At 45.6% G+C, this 16,662-nt stretch overlaps 1 protein-coding gene across 1 annotated transcript in view; it reads right to left on the reverse strand.

Moving 5' to 3' along the window:
* The window catches only part of LOC119459367 (trafficking protein particle complex subunit 9-like), a gene marked incomplete at its 5' end in the record, with an annotated part of 439,675 nt that overhangs the window by 17,209 nt on the left and 405,804 nt on the right, over positions 1–16,662 (reverse strand). Inside the window, one exon of the mRNA XM_049671685.1 lies at positions 7,306–7,430. Within this exon, the coding sequence (XP_049527642.1) occupies positions 7,306–7,430 (125 nt within the window). The remainder of the gene's footprint in view (positions 1–7,305; positions 7,431–16,662) is intronic.

Here is a 16,662-nt window from a genome sequence, read left to right on the forward strand (position 1 = left end):
TCTAAAATTCCACAATGAAGCTGTGTTGGTTGTACTTCCACATCATGTTCTTGCAGGAGCCTCCCATTTAGAGCACTAGCTGCAGCTGTCGATCCCACCAACCAAGTCGACAGCGTTCTTCTCTGAAATTGGGAGGGATCTGAAAGGCCCTTGTTCCGCATTTTGCTTCCGTTTTCTGGGTATTCCTATCACAGTTAGTGTGTGTCCTTTTGGGCGTCCACATTTCCGCATAGGTTGGGCCAGCTTAATGCCTTTCACGTCAGCAGTGGAGAGGACAGCAGGCGATGGGTTTGAACAGTCCGAACAATTTGTAGCTTCAGTTGGTTGCATGCTGTCAGACATTTGGTGTGTTGTAGGAGGTATAGCGGTGTGTGCTCGTGATAATACGATTTCAGGACCTTGTGCAGAAGCACAGGCCTCAGCACTGTTGCGTGGCAAAGTACTGCATGGAATTTTGGCAGCCTCTTTGGATCCAACTGGCATGAAAGCACAGAGTGCGCCACTATCGCTGCTCCCTGTGGCATTACCAACTTTCTCTCGTGGGACTAGTGGACGCACTTCTGCAGCCAGGTGCACCTCCTCATCGTTCACCCAGTGCTCCAGAAGGGTTTCAAGTACTACGATTCTTTTACGAAACTTTGCTGTGGACACTTCTGAAAGAACACCAGCAATTCTCCCCACGAGTACTGAGGCCTTGCGGAATTTTTGGTGGCTTGACAAGGCTGGCTGGTGTTCTGTTCTGTCAACATGCACTGGATCTGGTTGCCTGCTCTCTTGCATGAACAGCATTTCACGGTTTTCCGTGTAGTGCTCAAGCGACCACCGTGGCGCACAGAGGCTAGTGTCAAACTTGCTCAGTCCTAGATGATGTCGTGCAGCAAGTATGTGGCAGCATGGAAGTAGCATAGCCACGCTGAAGGCACAGCCACCTGTCGCCAGAGCACCATTGCTTGCATCTACAGTAATTTTAATGGAGAGGTCCAGCTGACGCTTCACATGTCGAAAAGCATAAGGTGTCAACAACTTGCAATACAATCTTTATCGGTTGTTTTCAGTACCCTTTTTTTTGGAGCAGTGTAGCAGCATTATGACTACGTTCTTTCCTCGATTTATATATCAAGCAAAAGAAATAGGTAACAAAATTTTCTAAAGAACTATACCTGACGACAATGCTTTTCAATTTAGCATTAAGACTCTCAGCTCGATTATTTGTAGAGTTTAGAAAATTGCTGCAGGACCACTTTAGTCCCATAACCCATTCATGGTGGATGCTGTGCCAATTCAGTTCGAAGTAGTCCAAGACCTGCTTCGGTGAAGATGACTTGAGAACTTTGTAGAGGCGTAGATATTCATCTTCATTCGGAGAGTACACCATACGCTGCAGAAGATCCAATGCAGTCTCTTGCTCAGGTTTCGATATCCCAAGCTTCTGAATGCTAATTTCACGGCGGAATGTTTGCAAAGTGTGGAATGCACAGATGTGCAGAGAAGCCTGTGGAAGAAGCTCGGTTACGACTTGCCTCTCCTTTAAATCTTTGTCAGCTTTACTATTCTGACGGCAGCCCAGCTCTTGTTTAATTCCTTAAACACATTGAAGAACCAGCGGAGCCCAGCTCTTGTTTAATTCCTTAAACACATTGAAGAACCAGCGGAGGGTGTCACCATCTTCACTTCCAAACAACCCAACTGCAACTACTTCACTTTCGCCATTTCCATCTTCTACTACTACTAGAAAACATGACATCCGTGTCTCAAGAAGTTTACGTTGCATCAATGAAGATGATTTCAGGGTAATCCCCAAAGGATCTTTTCATTGTTTTATCTTGAAAAAACATTGCCCTCAGTTCATTGTTTTCATCAGTTAGTAGCCTGACTGTGGCTTTATAATTATCTTGCAACAGCTTCACTGTGGCTTGCAGATCATTCCGCCGGTTGTCCTTCTTGCTTTTGGCTGCAAGGTTTGAAAGGTCCCGCAGTGTCACAACCTTGCTTGAACAACTTTCCAAGTGCTCCCTCAGCAGCTTCTTGTCGGGACGAAGACGTAGCATAGACATGTCCTCATCTTGCAGCTCAGGTGGCAGTCTTCGTTGCTGAGGCAGATGTCTGAAAAGTGGCTCTGAGGCTGCATGGTTGCTGTGTTGAAGCGACATGCTTCGGACCTCGAGACTGCTACCATCTTGGGTGGCCACGAAGTATATGTGAAATCCACAGTCTTGTTTGGGGGTCCTGCAATGAGATGAAATTTGCTTTGAGGATGCTAAACAGCTGCGCCATGGCAGCAATGTGGCTTACAAAGTGGATACAAAAAGTGAATTCTCAGAAACTCTGATTACAGCGCGTAACTGGACAAGAACAGAAGGGGCGAAGCCAAGCGCTTGTCTTTGTCCCTCTCTGTCCTTACGTGTTATAAATAGGAGTATCACGAACAACCAACTAGCTCGGCCACAAAATTCTCGGCTCGTTTTCCAGAAATTTTACAACTGCATTTTAGGCTCGCTACAGACTTAACAATAAGGAACTTTCGATCGCTATCAAGCCCGATAGGGATAGAATTCACCGATTGCGACTGCAGCTTCCACAAAAAATCCAATCGCGAACGAAAAGCCTTGTGTAAAACCGCGTTGGGACGTTAGATTCACCCTGCTAATTAATGGAGGTTTAATGCTGGTTCAGTGCGCGTGCAGAACGAACCGAAAAGGGGCTGCACATTTCCACGTACGCGGAGGCAGAGTTATGAAAACTTGTTTACTTACGAAGAAGTTCATGTCGACGCTTTTGTCGTGAACTTTTTTCCTCCGTGAACGCAGCAGTACTTGACGCTGTGATATTTCAGCACGTCCGACATCTTGTTGGCTATCTTCCCGACTCGCTTTTTTGCGGCCTCCAATTGTGCGCGTATCTCTCTTCCACAGCTGTACAAAGTGAGCAGAACTATACGCCGTGATCTTATCTTCGAGTTCAGCAAAACTTGAAAATTGGTTGCCCAAGCGAAAAGTCAGTTCCGAGGAAACCGGGAGCCCGCTCGATGCCGACGAAGGTGCTTTCCGTTGAGTCGATGACGAGAGTTCTTCCTGACCTACCAACGGCGACGTCTCTACGGAATCGTCGTCTGACATTGTCCACATCACACTCTCCAACATTTCCGACAATGTGCGTTAACGCGTGCGCCTGACCACCACCACGTGGAAAGCGTACGCACGTAAGAACAACACGTTCACGCCTCACGCACGCATGGAGGAACGGCACGGAATGGCGTGCAGCCGCAGTGCCGCACGCAAGCTCCGGTCCGGGTGGATGGCACTAATTTTATGGGAGCCAGCCAATGGTGCCATTTTAGCTCACAACATTTTAAATAATTGCTGGTATGAAAAAAACAATTACTTTTAATTATGGGAACTTACTATAAGGAATAAATAAATTTTTGGCTGTGGTCCTGCAGTCACGACAGCCAATTGGACGACAGTGCCGGCATATTATCCGGGGACGGTAAAATGACGGCTGCTGGCACAATATCCACTCCCTTATTTTTATACGAAGGTTCTGCTTGTTTATAGTCTTTATGGTTAATGTAGCATGAAACAACTGAAGGGAGTGCATTCAGAGAGGACACTCTGCTCATAATCACGAGCCAGACTGTACTCACCCTATCTTGTTTCCTTTTGTTCTTGCATGTGTATGTTACAGCTTTGTGCGTGCGCGCACGCATGTGTCACTATACACCTTGTAGCATTCCCACTGCAATGCTTACTTGTTTTCTACAATGTAAATGCAGTTGGCTGTAAAAAATGTAAAATGTAAAAATTTCACTGGTGTTTTGTTAAAAATAAGCTACAAAACTTGTAGCCTAGTATGTGCTTTACCTGGGAGTGCAATCACGACTGCTTGTCGTTTATAAATGAATAACTGTGGTTCACCTCATTTGTAATTGCATATCTATCCTTCAACTGACCTGATACTCTCTTATTTTGTTCTTTTCACTGTATAGACGGCTGGACATCTTGTCTCTTGGTGTTAGCTGAATGGCGGGACCTCATCATTATGATCAGTGAAAGCCAATGTACGTTACCCTCTCTAATCTTCACAGTGCTTCGTATATGGGTTAAGACCAGGGAGCACTTCACGTAAAATATCTAGCATTTAGCAAACGGGCATTTTTTAAAAATTGTTTGCACTGGTCCCTTATCAGCTGCCACTATTATTCTGTTCCTCAGCACCAGTTTACACAGTTTACTTCTGCTACTATGTACTTAGTTTCCCTAAGCTTTCCAAAACTTAACTGTAGGTAGTCAATACTATGTAAGAACTCACAAATTAACTCTGTCGTGTCATCATTCACCAGTATTTCATAGATGAGTGAAACTTTGGTATACAACAGTTTATGTTGCACCTTGCTTCCACAATGCACAAATGTGTTCAAGCCAGTATGTGATGAGTTCTGTATTCTAAAAGGTTTTCTGTGTGATTTAGTTTCTTTACAGGAATTTACTGTACAGCATCACCAAGGAATCTAATTTCAAATCTTTCTGTGTGCTGCAGGATGTATGCTTTGCTGCTTGGATTGATAAAACATGGGCCCAAGCTTCCATACAAGAACAAACTTCAATTTGGCTCTACCACCATCAGCACTTGGCTGGCACCTGCCGAATGAATCATTGTAGGTTTGTTGTGCAGAGTGTTATTTAACCTTACTCTGAGGGGATTGCACAATGTTGTGTGATGGCGCATGTGTCTGAGATTGTGTTGTCACATGTGCATGTAGAACAGGCATGATGCTGCGGGTTCCAGGAGTGTGCAGAACTGCTTTGCAATAATTTGTCATAACTTTAATTTTACCTGTGCTGTTCTTTTGTCATCTATTTCAATAATATCAATCAGAGGTGTCATCAGAATTTAGCAACTTATTTTTCTTGGTCCTCTGACTAGGCTGCCATGTTTCACCTTTCGCTTGGTGGACCATTACTTGAATACTGTTTTTTGTGTGTAGTGGCTTATGAACTGCTAGTCAATACAGATGCTCAGAATTACCTGAGGTATAGATGCACTGATGAACTTGAAACCTCGACAAATCATTTTGCACTTTCTGGCGCAACCAGTATGTTAACACTTCTAAAACAGGGGGTAATGTTCTCGTTTGATCACATCATGAGATACTTTAAATTTCTTATGAGGTATCATCCAAGGTGACGCATTATTGGTGTGAAGTATTGCCCTAAGCCAATTAGGGTCTGATGAAAATATATCAACAAAAGTGATTGCACCCAACCCCAGAAGCATTGCATTGTGATACTTTGACTCGAGCGATCCGCAAGGCAGCAAGCAGATCGTCGTAAAGGCTTACACGTCGCTTTTACTCTTGTGCAGATAACTACGAGCACTGCCCTCCAGTGGTCATCCCGTCGCAGTGCACGCGATTATATCCAAGTGATCGACTTATCTGACAGTAGCATTACACATGCAGTCATCACATCCGGCCCAGCCACAGAAGCTACAAAAGGGCAACCAGACCAGTCCAATCGTCACTTGAGCGATCCACAAGGCAGCAAGCAGATCGTCGTAAAGGCTTACACGTCACTTTTACTCTTGTACAGATAACTACAAGTACTGCCCTCCAGTGGTCATCCCGTCGCAGTGCACGCGATTATACCCAAGTGATCGACTTATCTGACAGTAGCATTACACATGCAGTCATCACATCCGGCCCAGCCACAGAAGCTACAAAAGGGCAACCGGACCAGTCCAATCGTCACTTGAGCGATCCACAAGGCAGCAAGCAGATCGTCGTAAAGGCTTACACATCGCTTATACCCTTGTGCAGGTAAAGTGCTTTGTAGTCTCTTCTACTATCGTAGATCTTTCGAAAGCCATTGCGGATCGCTCAGTGTACCGTCGAAATGACAACGAATGAAGAGTTAGAAAAAGAAATTACATACATGAAAACATGGTTCGAAGAAAAACTGACAGCACTAACAAATGATTTTGCTGCAAAGTTCTTGCTCAGTGCTTAAGAAGTGACAACATGCTGCACAGAACTTAATGACGCACTTGCCAGCATAAACTTCTTGAGCAGAGAGTCACCATCATCATCATCAGCCTATATTTTATGTCCACTGCAGGACGAAGGCCTCTCCCTGCGATCTCCAATTACCCCTGTCTTGCGCTAGCGTATTCCAACTTGCGCCTGCTTAATTGTCGGAGTCATGAGGGAGGTAGTGGCCAAATACTGCACCAGGGAGGCCAATTCCTGTTCTGGTGAGGGAGTGACTTTGATGAAGCTTAGTGGGCCTTACGAGTTTGGTTGCACCTGAACTAGTATAGCCCCACTAGCTCTTGGCAATATATTTTTTTCTTGCCGGTGTCAGGCACCACTCCATGCCTGAAAATGTGATGGACTGGAGTAGGAATCGAACTTACGACCTTCAGATTTGAAGGTCGTAAGTCCGACGTGATAAAGACTGAAAAAGACAAGATGCACGCCGAGAATGCCTTTTTATCAAAAGCAAATGACGACCTAAAAAGTGCGAATGCAATTCTGACATGAGAATTGTCTCAATTAGAGCAATACACACGCTTAAACGTCGAAATTCAAGGAATCCCAAATGCCTTTAATGAGAACCTTCCCGAACTAATAAGTGACATTGGTTCAAAAGTTCAGTGTGACATAGGAGCGGGAGACATTGACACAGCACACAGAGTGCCTACACCAAGAAATCCCAAAGAAAATAATGTCATTGTGCGATTTGTTTCACGGGATAAGGAAACTGAATTCCAAAAGAAAGCTCGCAAGCCTCGCTTAACCGCAAGAGACCTTGGAAGTGGTGAAGAGCACACACAAGTGTTCTTCAATGATCACCTGAGCCCGCAAAATAAATCACTGTTCTCTGAAGCACCGAAATTGAAAAAAAAAAATCATCAGTGGCAGTTCCTGTGGACTGAACAGTGCGTGATCAAAGCAAGAAAGAATGAAGCAAGCTATGCGCACAAAATACGAACAAGTGACGACTTGCGCATTATAAGTGGTCCCTGAATAATTTCACTACTTAAACAAGCACTCTGTGAAGTGTCATAGCTCTTGAACTACTTGAAGTTGAGAAATTTAATCAACAAATGAAGACATCATCTGATCTGTCACAACTTCATCTAAACATTCGCAGCCTGCAGAAGCACTACGACGAACTGATTCAGTTGAATGCATCTCTAAAGCATGCTTCCACGTGATTCCACTATCTGAAACTTGGCTCAGTAACTTCTCTGACATTCCTTATCCTATGGTTCTAGCTGCACACATATAAAGAAAGAGAAGTTCACCTGTTCAATGAAGAGCTTGTCAGAGCCAACGAATATGACCTTGGAATCGAGCCGGTAGCTGAGTGTACCATTCTGCCGGTCTTGGTAGCCAACAGCAGACAGCCAGAGATGTTGAAAGCTTCCCTCTGCAGTATAACATGCACACTCAGAATATTTGTAAACCCTGTAAATACAAGAGCGCTGACATACAACATGGGGAGCAGAAAAGTCAACCTCATGACGAGGCATTCAGCATGCTACAGTTGCGAGCGCTTCACATGTCCTGCAATGTTTGCAGCGGTAACAAGGCTATAGTGTACTAGAATATGAGGTAGTAGAGTGCCTCGATATCCTCTTCCCCGCCGCTCCGTGTTCCCCGCCGCTCACGGAGCGGCGGGGAAGAGGATATCGAGGCACCCTATAGGGTAGTGTGTTCAGGCGCCCCCACTCGTCAGGCATTGGCGTGAAGCGGTGCACAACAAAAGAAACCGGGTTCGTGAGGTGGCGCTGCTGTAGCATGGGCTGGAGACGTGGTTGGGCCGCGCCGAGAGGCTGCTGGGCAGTAACTGTTGCGTGTGTTTGCGATCACTTAAGGAAAGTTTTGCTGGCGATTCTTTTCTGATGCAATAATTGCTGCTGGCCATCTGACAGTGAAGCAATGCCGAATCGTCGGAGGCACCGGTACTGCTTTGCACTTGGTTGTAAAACAGGTTATCTTTGGACTAACGGTGTGCATCCGTCGCTTTTCGCTGTTCCAAAAGATGAAGCACGCAGGAAACATTGGGAGCGGAATTTACATCGCAAAGACAGGACCCTGGATAAAACCAGCTCGGTATGTGAGCTGCCATTCGAGCATAAATGGAGAAGTTCGCGTACCACGAGGGAGACTAGAGCTGACGCCATGCCAATGCTGCTTCCCAATGCTCCTAGTTATTTATCAAAGAAAGCGTCGCATCCAAGGCTTCCGGGTAACTAGAAGAGCCCTGTGGTTGATTCTATGGCCCCCAAGAGAATAGCAACACGCTGTGCCGACGATGAAGCAGCTGGCTCAGCTCCGTCGATGGACATTCCTGCTGACCACAAACCTGACGTGGCGACAACTACAGAGAGCTTTAGCCTAACGCTCGCTCAAGCTTTGTGTGCCCTCCATTTATTGGAGCTCCCACCGCATTCCAAACCACGAAGGGGTTGTTTACTGTGAGCTTAAAATGCGCAAAAACGAGGACGTTGTATCCGAGAAAGTGGTGATTTTCTCACAAGACGGTATGCCCGGTGCTGCCTATTCAGCGCACCTCTGTGGCTGCCGAGTTGAAGCATGGCGCATTTTCCTGCTCACGAGAAAACACTTTGATTGTACCATAGGCAGCCAGCACGCAGGCCTACTGACGGCAGCAGTCGTTAAGTTTTATGTGCTAACAAGACCATTTTTGTTCAAAGGTATCAACCAGTCGCGAGAGGCTAACCGGAAAAAAAAAAAAACTGCACGTAAAAATCAGTCAGTGTTCATAAAGGTGCCATTGCGACTAGTAGATCATGAACTAATAAAATCTTCGGAATGGTCACGATATTGAGGTCAGTTTTTCTGCTCACTGCAGTATGCACACACATATGTAAATTATCAGTTTGCTCATACAGTCCGGCAGCGGTGTGTGTGTGTGTGAAAACTTTTTATTTACAAAAGTCCTGAGGCTCGACTATTTCAAGCCGAGGCAGGCCGCACCCACGAAGGCACCGTTAGGCCCAGCCCTTCAGTGACATTGTGGGCCCTCTGGACAGCCCGTAGCTGATCTTGAAAAGATGAACTCTGTAGCATTTTCTTCCAATGGAGCCATTCTTCTTCAGGGTTGGTGAGAGTCACAGGGCATCCTGCGAGCATGTGTCTGATCCCAATGATGCCATTGCACGCATGACAATCTTTCTTGACCTCCCTTTCTGGATAAATTTTATCAAGGTGGTACGGCGTGGGATAAGTTCCTGTTTGTAATAGTCTTAGTGAAACTGCCTGAGCCCTGTTCAGCTTTGAATGTGGCAATAGAAATTGTCTGCTTCCTAGATAGTAGTGTTTAGTAATCTCGTTATATGTTAATAAATTATCTCTAAATCTCCGGCAGCGGTGCCCAGTGTAATTTTCTTGTGTGTGCGCACAAAGAAGCAAGAACGGAGCCACGTTCGTAACGAAAGAAAATCGGAGCTGCGGCAGGGTGCAGGGCAGTGATCGATTCTACCAGTAATTTAACGAGGACCTTCAGGGTTTATAGACTCTGCTTGCTTCCATCGATCTCCCGAAATTTTGTTTGCATTCAGTGAGCTAGTCCTAGAGAAATTGCACAGAGTTTTGTTTCCGCAGCCTGGAATCTGTTTCGCTGTTATCTGCTAGTCGCTGCTCTTTCTTTCAGGCCGTGCGTGGCTGCTTTATTGCATTTTGCTTTGTTTCTCATGCATGTACAACCACACACACTCAGAGTGCTTGCCATTGACGTGTTGGCAATTAAAAAGCAGATTATTAAACTTGATGTATACAATGCGCCGTAGAGCATTGGAAGTGGCCGGTGCATGATGCTACAGCCCATGCTCTGGAGGCGCCATCTCGCAACTTTCGACATCAAGTGCGGCAACCTTGAGTCCTCCCTGAACACAATACCTCATATTCTAGTACGCTATAACAAGGTCAAGGATTTTTGAGCTCCACTCAAGGCATATGTTTGATAATGACAGCTGTCTTCAATTCACATCAAGCATAACATATTGTAAAAGATTTATCGTTGTTAAAACGTTTATTAAAATTTAGGAAAAGCGATTTACTACCTTAACTGGACCTCAGACCACCTGAAGAATATCAATGATGTATATAAGGCATTATCCATTGAGGTAGTGGTTGCCATTTATTTATTCAAATTTATCTGTTTATTTATAGGAACTCACTATAGCGACTGGGCCCTTCACTATACATGAGGCCATAACACTATAATGACGGGGTAACAGCAGCCACAGCAGAACCAGTGTAATGCAGAGATTTCAGTCTCCTTACATAGTGCTACGGAAACTCGTTGGGCTCATGATTGGGGGGTCCACGGTTCAAATTGTGTCGTGGAAAAGTTTTCTTTTTTTAAACATTGCTGCATTACTATTTTTCTTGTTTCACTTCTGCCGTACTTGTTCTCTTGTCCTATGCATCACTACCACACGTGATACGGAGGGCTCCTGCTAAGGAGAGCGAAGCAACCGACTGCGTAGCCCAGGGGGAGAGGGGTGGGGGCCTAAGGTAGGTGCCGCTTTAGTGCCCAATAACCAATGAATGTTGACGCATTCTTAGATTGTTACTGTGCGCCCCAGTGAGAATAGCCAACCAGCGGAACTCGTCCATGAACGACAGGAGTACTGCATGCTTACTTTTGAATTTAAGTCTTCATCCTTGCATTTACCACCACGCTAAACACCGTGTTGGCAGCAGGCCTTCATAAATGCGTAGTCGCAATCCTCGATCGTGTCAATAGCGACCATGGCTTCGTCCACAGCGGTTGCAGCAAACACTAGTTCTGTTTTGACTTTGCTGCGCACATCAGCTGCGTGATTTCAGCACTCCATGGTAACCATCCATGATCATGTCGATAGTGGCGGCGGTTGCGGAAAATAGTAGTTTTGTCGACTTAGTGCAATGGCTGCTTGTGCATGTCACAAACTTGGCGGAAGCTGTCAAGGATGAATCCTTGACATCCTTGAGGGTCAGCTACATCGTGATGGTCAGACGATCTGTTGGCGACCAGCTCACTGGCAAAAAAAAAAAATAATTGGCATGTGCGCGCGGTAGTGAAAAACATGTGTAGGATGAAGATGCGCGTTGCGGCCGTGCTGCGAAGGAAGTCGTGAGGCCTTCACTGCCGGGAGCGCTAATCCGCCTTTTTTCGTGGCCCGACAGCGCATGCGCCCTGCCCTGGCGGATTATGGCGCAACCACAAGGAAGAAATATTTGACGGATTTTCGGCGTCGGCGCCAACCGGCGTCACACAGCGACGGCTGGCGGCATAGAGAACAATGCGCCACCGGTTTACCCTCATTCGGTGCCGCAAGACCGAGCATGCTAGGGCGCCTCGATGCCAGCGCCGCTTTTCAGGGTGGGGACAGCCTTTGAACCGCCCGGTGCCGCCGCCCTGGCTTTTTGGCGCCATGATGGTTCTTTCGCACCAGCTGTCGAGCTGAACGGACACGCACTCCATTTGCTTTCTTTGTGGCGTTGTGGTGTGAGAGCTCGTGTTTTGTGTAGTCCCGGGACATGTGATGTTCAAGCTTGTTAACGAAACATGACGGGCTGTTGTCTCGCTCTGTGCACTGGATCGACTGCAAAAGAGCCGCGGGTATTTTGTTAACCCCGCGACGTTGAACGAAGAAAAAAATGGGCAGCGCAAGTAAAGCGTGACAACCGGGTACCGATGGACACAACGAAGATACGAGTGAGGGATACGAGTGGCACCGCCGGTTTTGTATCTAGAAGTATTATGGCACTTGTAAACTCGTTTCCTGGATACGCAATCGATGACAGTACCGACCTGGTCGATTTTTTTCTCAGCAAAAATTAAACAAGCACAAAGCATAACTCAGTTGAAGGCGAGTGATGAGAGAAGAGACTTCATTTTCGACTTAAGCCTGTTTCACATGCAAGCGAAAACGCTCGCGTCGCGATTCCTGCCGCGGCGGCGCAGAAACCCAGGTAGCACACAAAGTCTTCAAAACGTCGTATTAATAGATTCAACATCTAAAACAGATTTTTGACCAAAATCGACGCTTTAAAAACGTTGCAGGCATGACAGCTTAAAAAGGAGGGGTGAATACGTCTTGAAAACGTTTTCATAAGACTAGTCAAATCTGTTCAATTACCTAGCGTACCAGGTTTTCTGATGATGATGATTAGTGTGGTTTAATGACGCAAGGGCCACAGAAGGCCAAAGAGCGCCAGACAATGGTATGATGTATTCGATGTAGTGGTCAATGTCAAGGGGTATATGTAATGCGGCTGTAAAGTGGCCTAAGATCATTCGCTGTAAAATGCGTAAAATATACGTTTAAATAAAATTATGGCAGTGATGTATGAGGCGTACACTGATATGTTGAAGGAAAATAAAGTATATGCTTTGAAGAGGTGATACTCTAAAATATATGGCTATCACTAGCACTACTGCCTCATCAGGGCCCTTAGAGAGTAAGGGCCTGGAGGCGTGCGCTGTACTTAAACGCTACCATCACAGCAGCGGCTTCGCAAGAGAGGCCGCGCTACGTGTTCTTGGGACTGATAACGTGTAGCAAGGGGACTTCATTGAAAAAATCTAATACTGTTTTCATGTTGAACAGTGGTTCCTTACCAAGAAACATTGCTGGATGCAGAGGAAAATGTCTGTAAGCTAGGGGGAAGCGTTTTTTCCTTTCAGCATCTGCTTCCCGACACTCCAGTAGTACATGAATGACGGTCAACCTCTCACTACATTTCCCACAGATTGGAGGTTCCTCGCCGGTCAACAAGTGGTTGTGTGTGCCATACGTGTGTCCGATTCTCAACCTAGTTAAGAGGACATCGGCTGCCCGTGATTTCGTTGTTGATGGCCAAAACCCTAATTGAGCTTTAATTAGGTGAACCTTATTAGATGTTTCAGCATCCCAGAGGTGTTACCAATAGCTTCTTAGTTTTCTCCGCAGGAAAGGTTTCAAATCTTCATCTTCATTCTGGGGTTTTACGTGCCAAAACCAGTTCTGATTATGAGGCACGCCGTAGTGGAGGGCTCCGGATTAATTTTGACCACCTGGGGTTCTTTAACAAAGGTTTCAAATCTATAGCTGTGACAGCCATAGGAGCGTTGCGAGGTTTCATTGCTGTAGATGTAGCGAGTTCATCAGCCTGCACATTCCCCTGAATACCTCTGTGGCCAGGAACCCAGCATATTATGATACGCTGTTCAGCAGCATAACTAGTGCACAGAAGCGAATAGAGTTCATTTACTACAGGATTTCTGTGCTTTTGTAGCGACATTAAAGCCTTGACTACGCTTAATGAATCTGTAAATATAATTGCCTTCTCTAAATTTATATGCATGATATGTTTTACAGCCGACAATAATGCATAGGCCTCAGCTGTAAAATGCTTGTTAGAGGGTGCAGAACATCTGATTCCGAAAATGATGGTCCAACTGCTGCATAGGACACGCCCGCATGCGACTTTGATGCATCCGTGTAAAATTCCATGCAGGAGTATTTCGCTTGCAGTTCTAGAAAGTGCATTCGAATGTGTTCTTGTGGAGCGTGCTTTGAGACTTGCACAAATGACGTGTCACATTCTATGATTTCCCAGTGCCACGGCGGTAAGGACCTTGCTGGGGTCTTCAGACGGTGTTCTAGAAGCGAGACACCCATTTCCTCACTAAGCCTCCTAACACGCAGAGAGAAGGGTTCTCTAAATGTGGGGTGATTACTAAACAATGTAGCACACGTCATGTCATTTACAGTTGCGTAGCAAGGATGTTCAGGATTTGAATTCACTTTCAGGAAATACGTAAAACTAGAATGTGATCTTTGAAGTTCAAGTGACCACTCATTTGATTCCACGTAGAGACTCGGTATAGGACTTGTCCTGAAAGCGCCTGTGGCCAGGCGAATCCTCAAATGGTGAACAGCGTCCAGTATCTTTAGCGCGCTGGGTGAGGCAGAGTGATAGACCTCAGCGCCATAATCCAGACGGGATTGTATGAGGCTCTTGTACAGGTTTAGCAAACACTTCCTATCACTACCCCATGTTGCGTGCGAAAGAACTTTGAGAATGTTCATTGTCTTTAGACATTTATTCTTCGTATATTTGATGTGGGGCATGAAAGATAGTTTGGAGTCAAGTATGACACCCAAAAATTTGTGCTCTGAGTGCAGAGGTATACGTTGTCCATCGAGTTCAATATTAACGTCTGGGGTCAAGCCTCTCCTCCTAGTAAAAATGACGCAGGAGCTTTTCTGCGGATTTAACTTGAACCCATTTTCATTCGCCCATTTAGAAACCCTGTTCAGGCCAAGCTGAACCTGTCGCTCGCAGATTGAGAGATTACACGATTTGAAACCTATTTGCACATCGTCAATGTATACTGAATAAGATATCGCATGTGGAATTGATGAGCATAATGAATTCATTTTTACAATGAAGAGAGTACAGCTTAGTACGCCACCCTGCGGCACCCCAGTTTCCTGGATAAAGGGCCTGGAGAGAGCATTGCCAATTCTGACACGGAATATGCGGTTAGACAAATAGCTTTCTATAACGTTAAGCATATTACCTCATATACCCATGTGCGACAGGTCTCGTAAGATACCGTACCGCCATGTCGTATCGTACGCCTTTTCCATGTCAAGAAATATAGACAAGAAGTACTGCTTGTGAATGAAAGCGTCACGGATGTTTGACTCCATGCATACGAGATAGTCGGTTGTAGAACGACCTTCCCTGAAACCACACTGATAAGGGTCAAGGATTTTGTTATATTCGAGGAAATGTATCATACGACGATTTACCATCTTCTCAAATAGCTTGCAACAACAACTTGTAAGTGCTATCGAACGGTAACTATTAACTGAAGATGGATCCTTACCTTGTTTCAATATAGGAACTACAATAGTCTCTCTCCATGTTGAAGGAACATATCCAGAAGCCCAAATGGTGTTAAAAAGCGCAAAAAGTGTTATTTGTGTGTCTTGGTGCAAGTTTTTTATCATGTCGTATAGAATCCTGTCAGCTTCAGGTGCAGAGCTCTCACATGCGTTCAATGAGGCTCTCAGCTCGGCAATGCTGAATGGGCGGTTATAAGATTCATTCGGTTTGCATTTCCGATCCAGTGCCTTACGTTCCGCTATTTCTTTATATTTAAGGAACGACTTACAATAATTATTGGAGCTAGATATGCTCTCAAAGTGCTCACCAAGAGTGTCTGCCTGATCTTTCAAGGTGTTCCCTTGATCGTCGACCAGGGGTAATGGATAGGCTTGCTGCCCATCAAGCCTCCTAAGCCGACTCCAAACTTTCGCCTCCTGTGTGTATGAATTTATGCTTGAAAGAAAGCTCTCCCAGCTCGTTCTCCTAGCTTGCCGTCGCGTCCGCCTTCCCTGGGATTTTATGTGTTTGAACTCAGATTTTCAGCAGTTGGCGACTGACGTAGTATGTCCCATGCTTTATTTTGTTTTTTGCGCGCCTGCATGCAGTTTTCATTCCACCAAGGAATTCGTCGTTTGTATGAGCAACCACTAGTTTGTGGAATGATTTCTCTGCTGCGCCAATGATAAAAGCGGTAAAATACGCTACTGCATCATCTATATTAAATTCACCGATAAAATCTCGTGATATAAAAGTCGATTCCTTAAAACATTTCCAATCAGCAGAGGCTAGTTTCCATCTAGGGACATGAGAAAGGGAGTCGTGTTTTACTAAGCTTAGAGTTAATAGAAAGTGGTCACTTCCGAATGGGTTTTGGATCACATTCCATTCTAAGTCGGGAAATAGGGAAGGAGACCCAATCGACAAGTCTATCGATGAATATGAATTGTGGTGAATGTTATAATACGTTGGTTGCTTCTTATTGAAAAGGCATGCACCGGAGTTTACTAAAAAGTTTTCTATGAATCGGCCTCTCGCGTCACATCGTGAGTCTCCCCACATCGTGCTGTGGGCGTTAAAATCTCCCACGAGTATGTAGGGCTCGGGAAGCTGATTAATAAGGTTGTAGAAGTCTGTTTTCACGAGACGATGATTTGGGGGTATGTAAACGAAACATACAGTTATCAACTTGCTGAAAAGAATTGCCCGAACTGACACTGCCTCAAGGGGCGTCTGGAGGGCAACATGTTGGCAAGCTACAGGCTTATCTACTACTATTGCTACCCCGCCGGACGAGACGTTAGCCTCATTGCGGTCTTTTCGAAAGATGGTGTATTGACGAAGGAAGTTTGTGTTTGTAGGTTTCAGATATGTCTCTTGAACACACAGCAACTTTGGATTATGTTTGTGTAGGAGTCCTGTAATGTCGTCGAGGTTGTGAAGAAGTCCTCTGACATTCCACTGTAGTATTTGTGTCTCCATAATGACAAATGTGTTTGTGCTGTGTGTTTAAGAGGTGAGGATTAGCTCCCGGGGCCCTTTGCAGGCGCCGTGATACGAGATTTTTCTTTTCTGGAGCGGTCGACAGATTCTCGCCGCTCCTTAGGCGCTGGTGGCGCCGTCTGGCCGGTTGTTGTGTCCATCGTATCTTGCGAGGCGCTGGACATGCGCTCTTGCGAGCGGTTAGTTTGACATGAAGGCTTCGTCTAGAGGGACGAGACCTTGGAGGCCACCAGCCCGGAGGTCGATGGCCCCGTGTTTTGAGA

The sequence above is a fragment of the Dermacentor silvarum genome, chromosome 7 (assembly GCF_013339745.2).
Source record: "Dermacentor silvarum isolate Dsil-2018 chromosome 7, BIME_Dsil_1.4, whole genome shotgun sequence".
NCBI classification, from domain to species: domain Eukaryota; kingdom Metazoa; phylum Arthropoda; class Arachnida; order Ixodida; family Ixodidae; genus Dermacentor; species Dermacentor silvarum.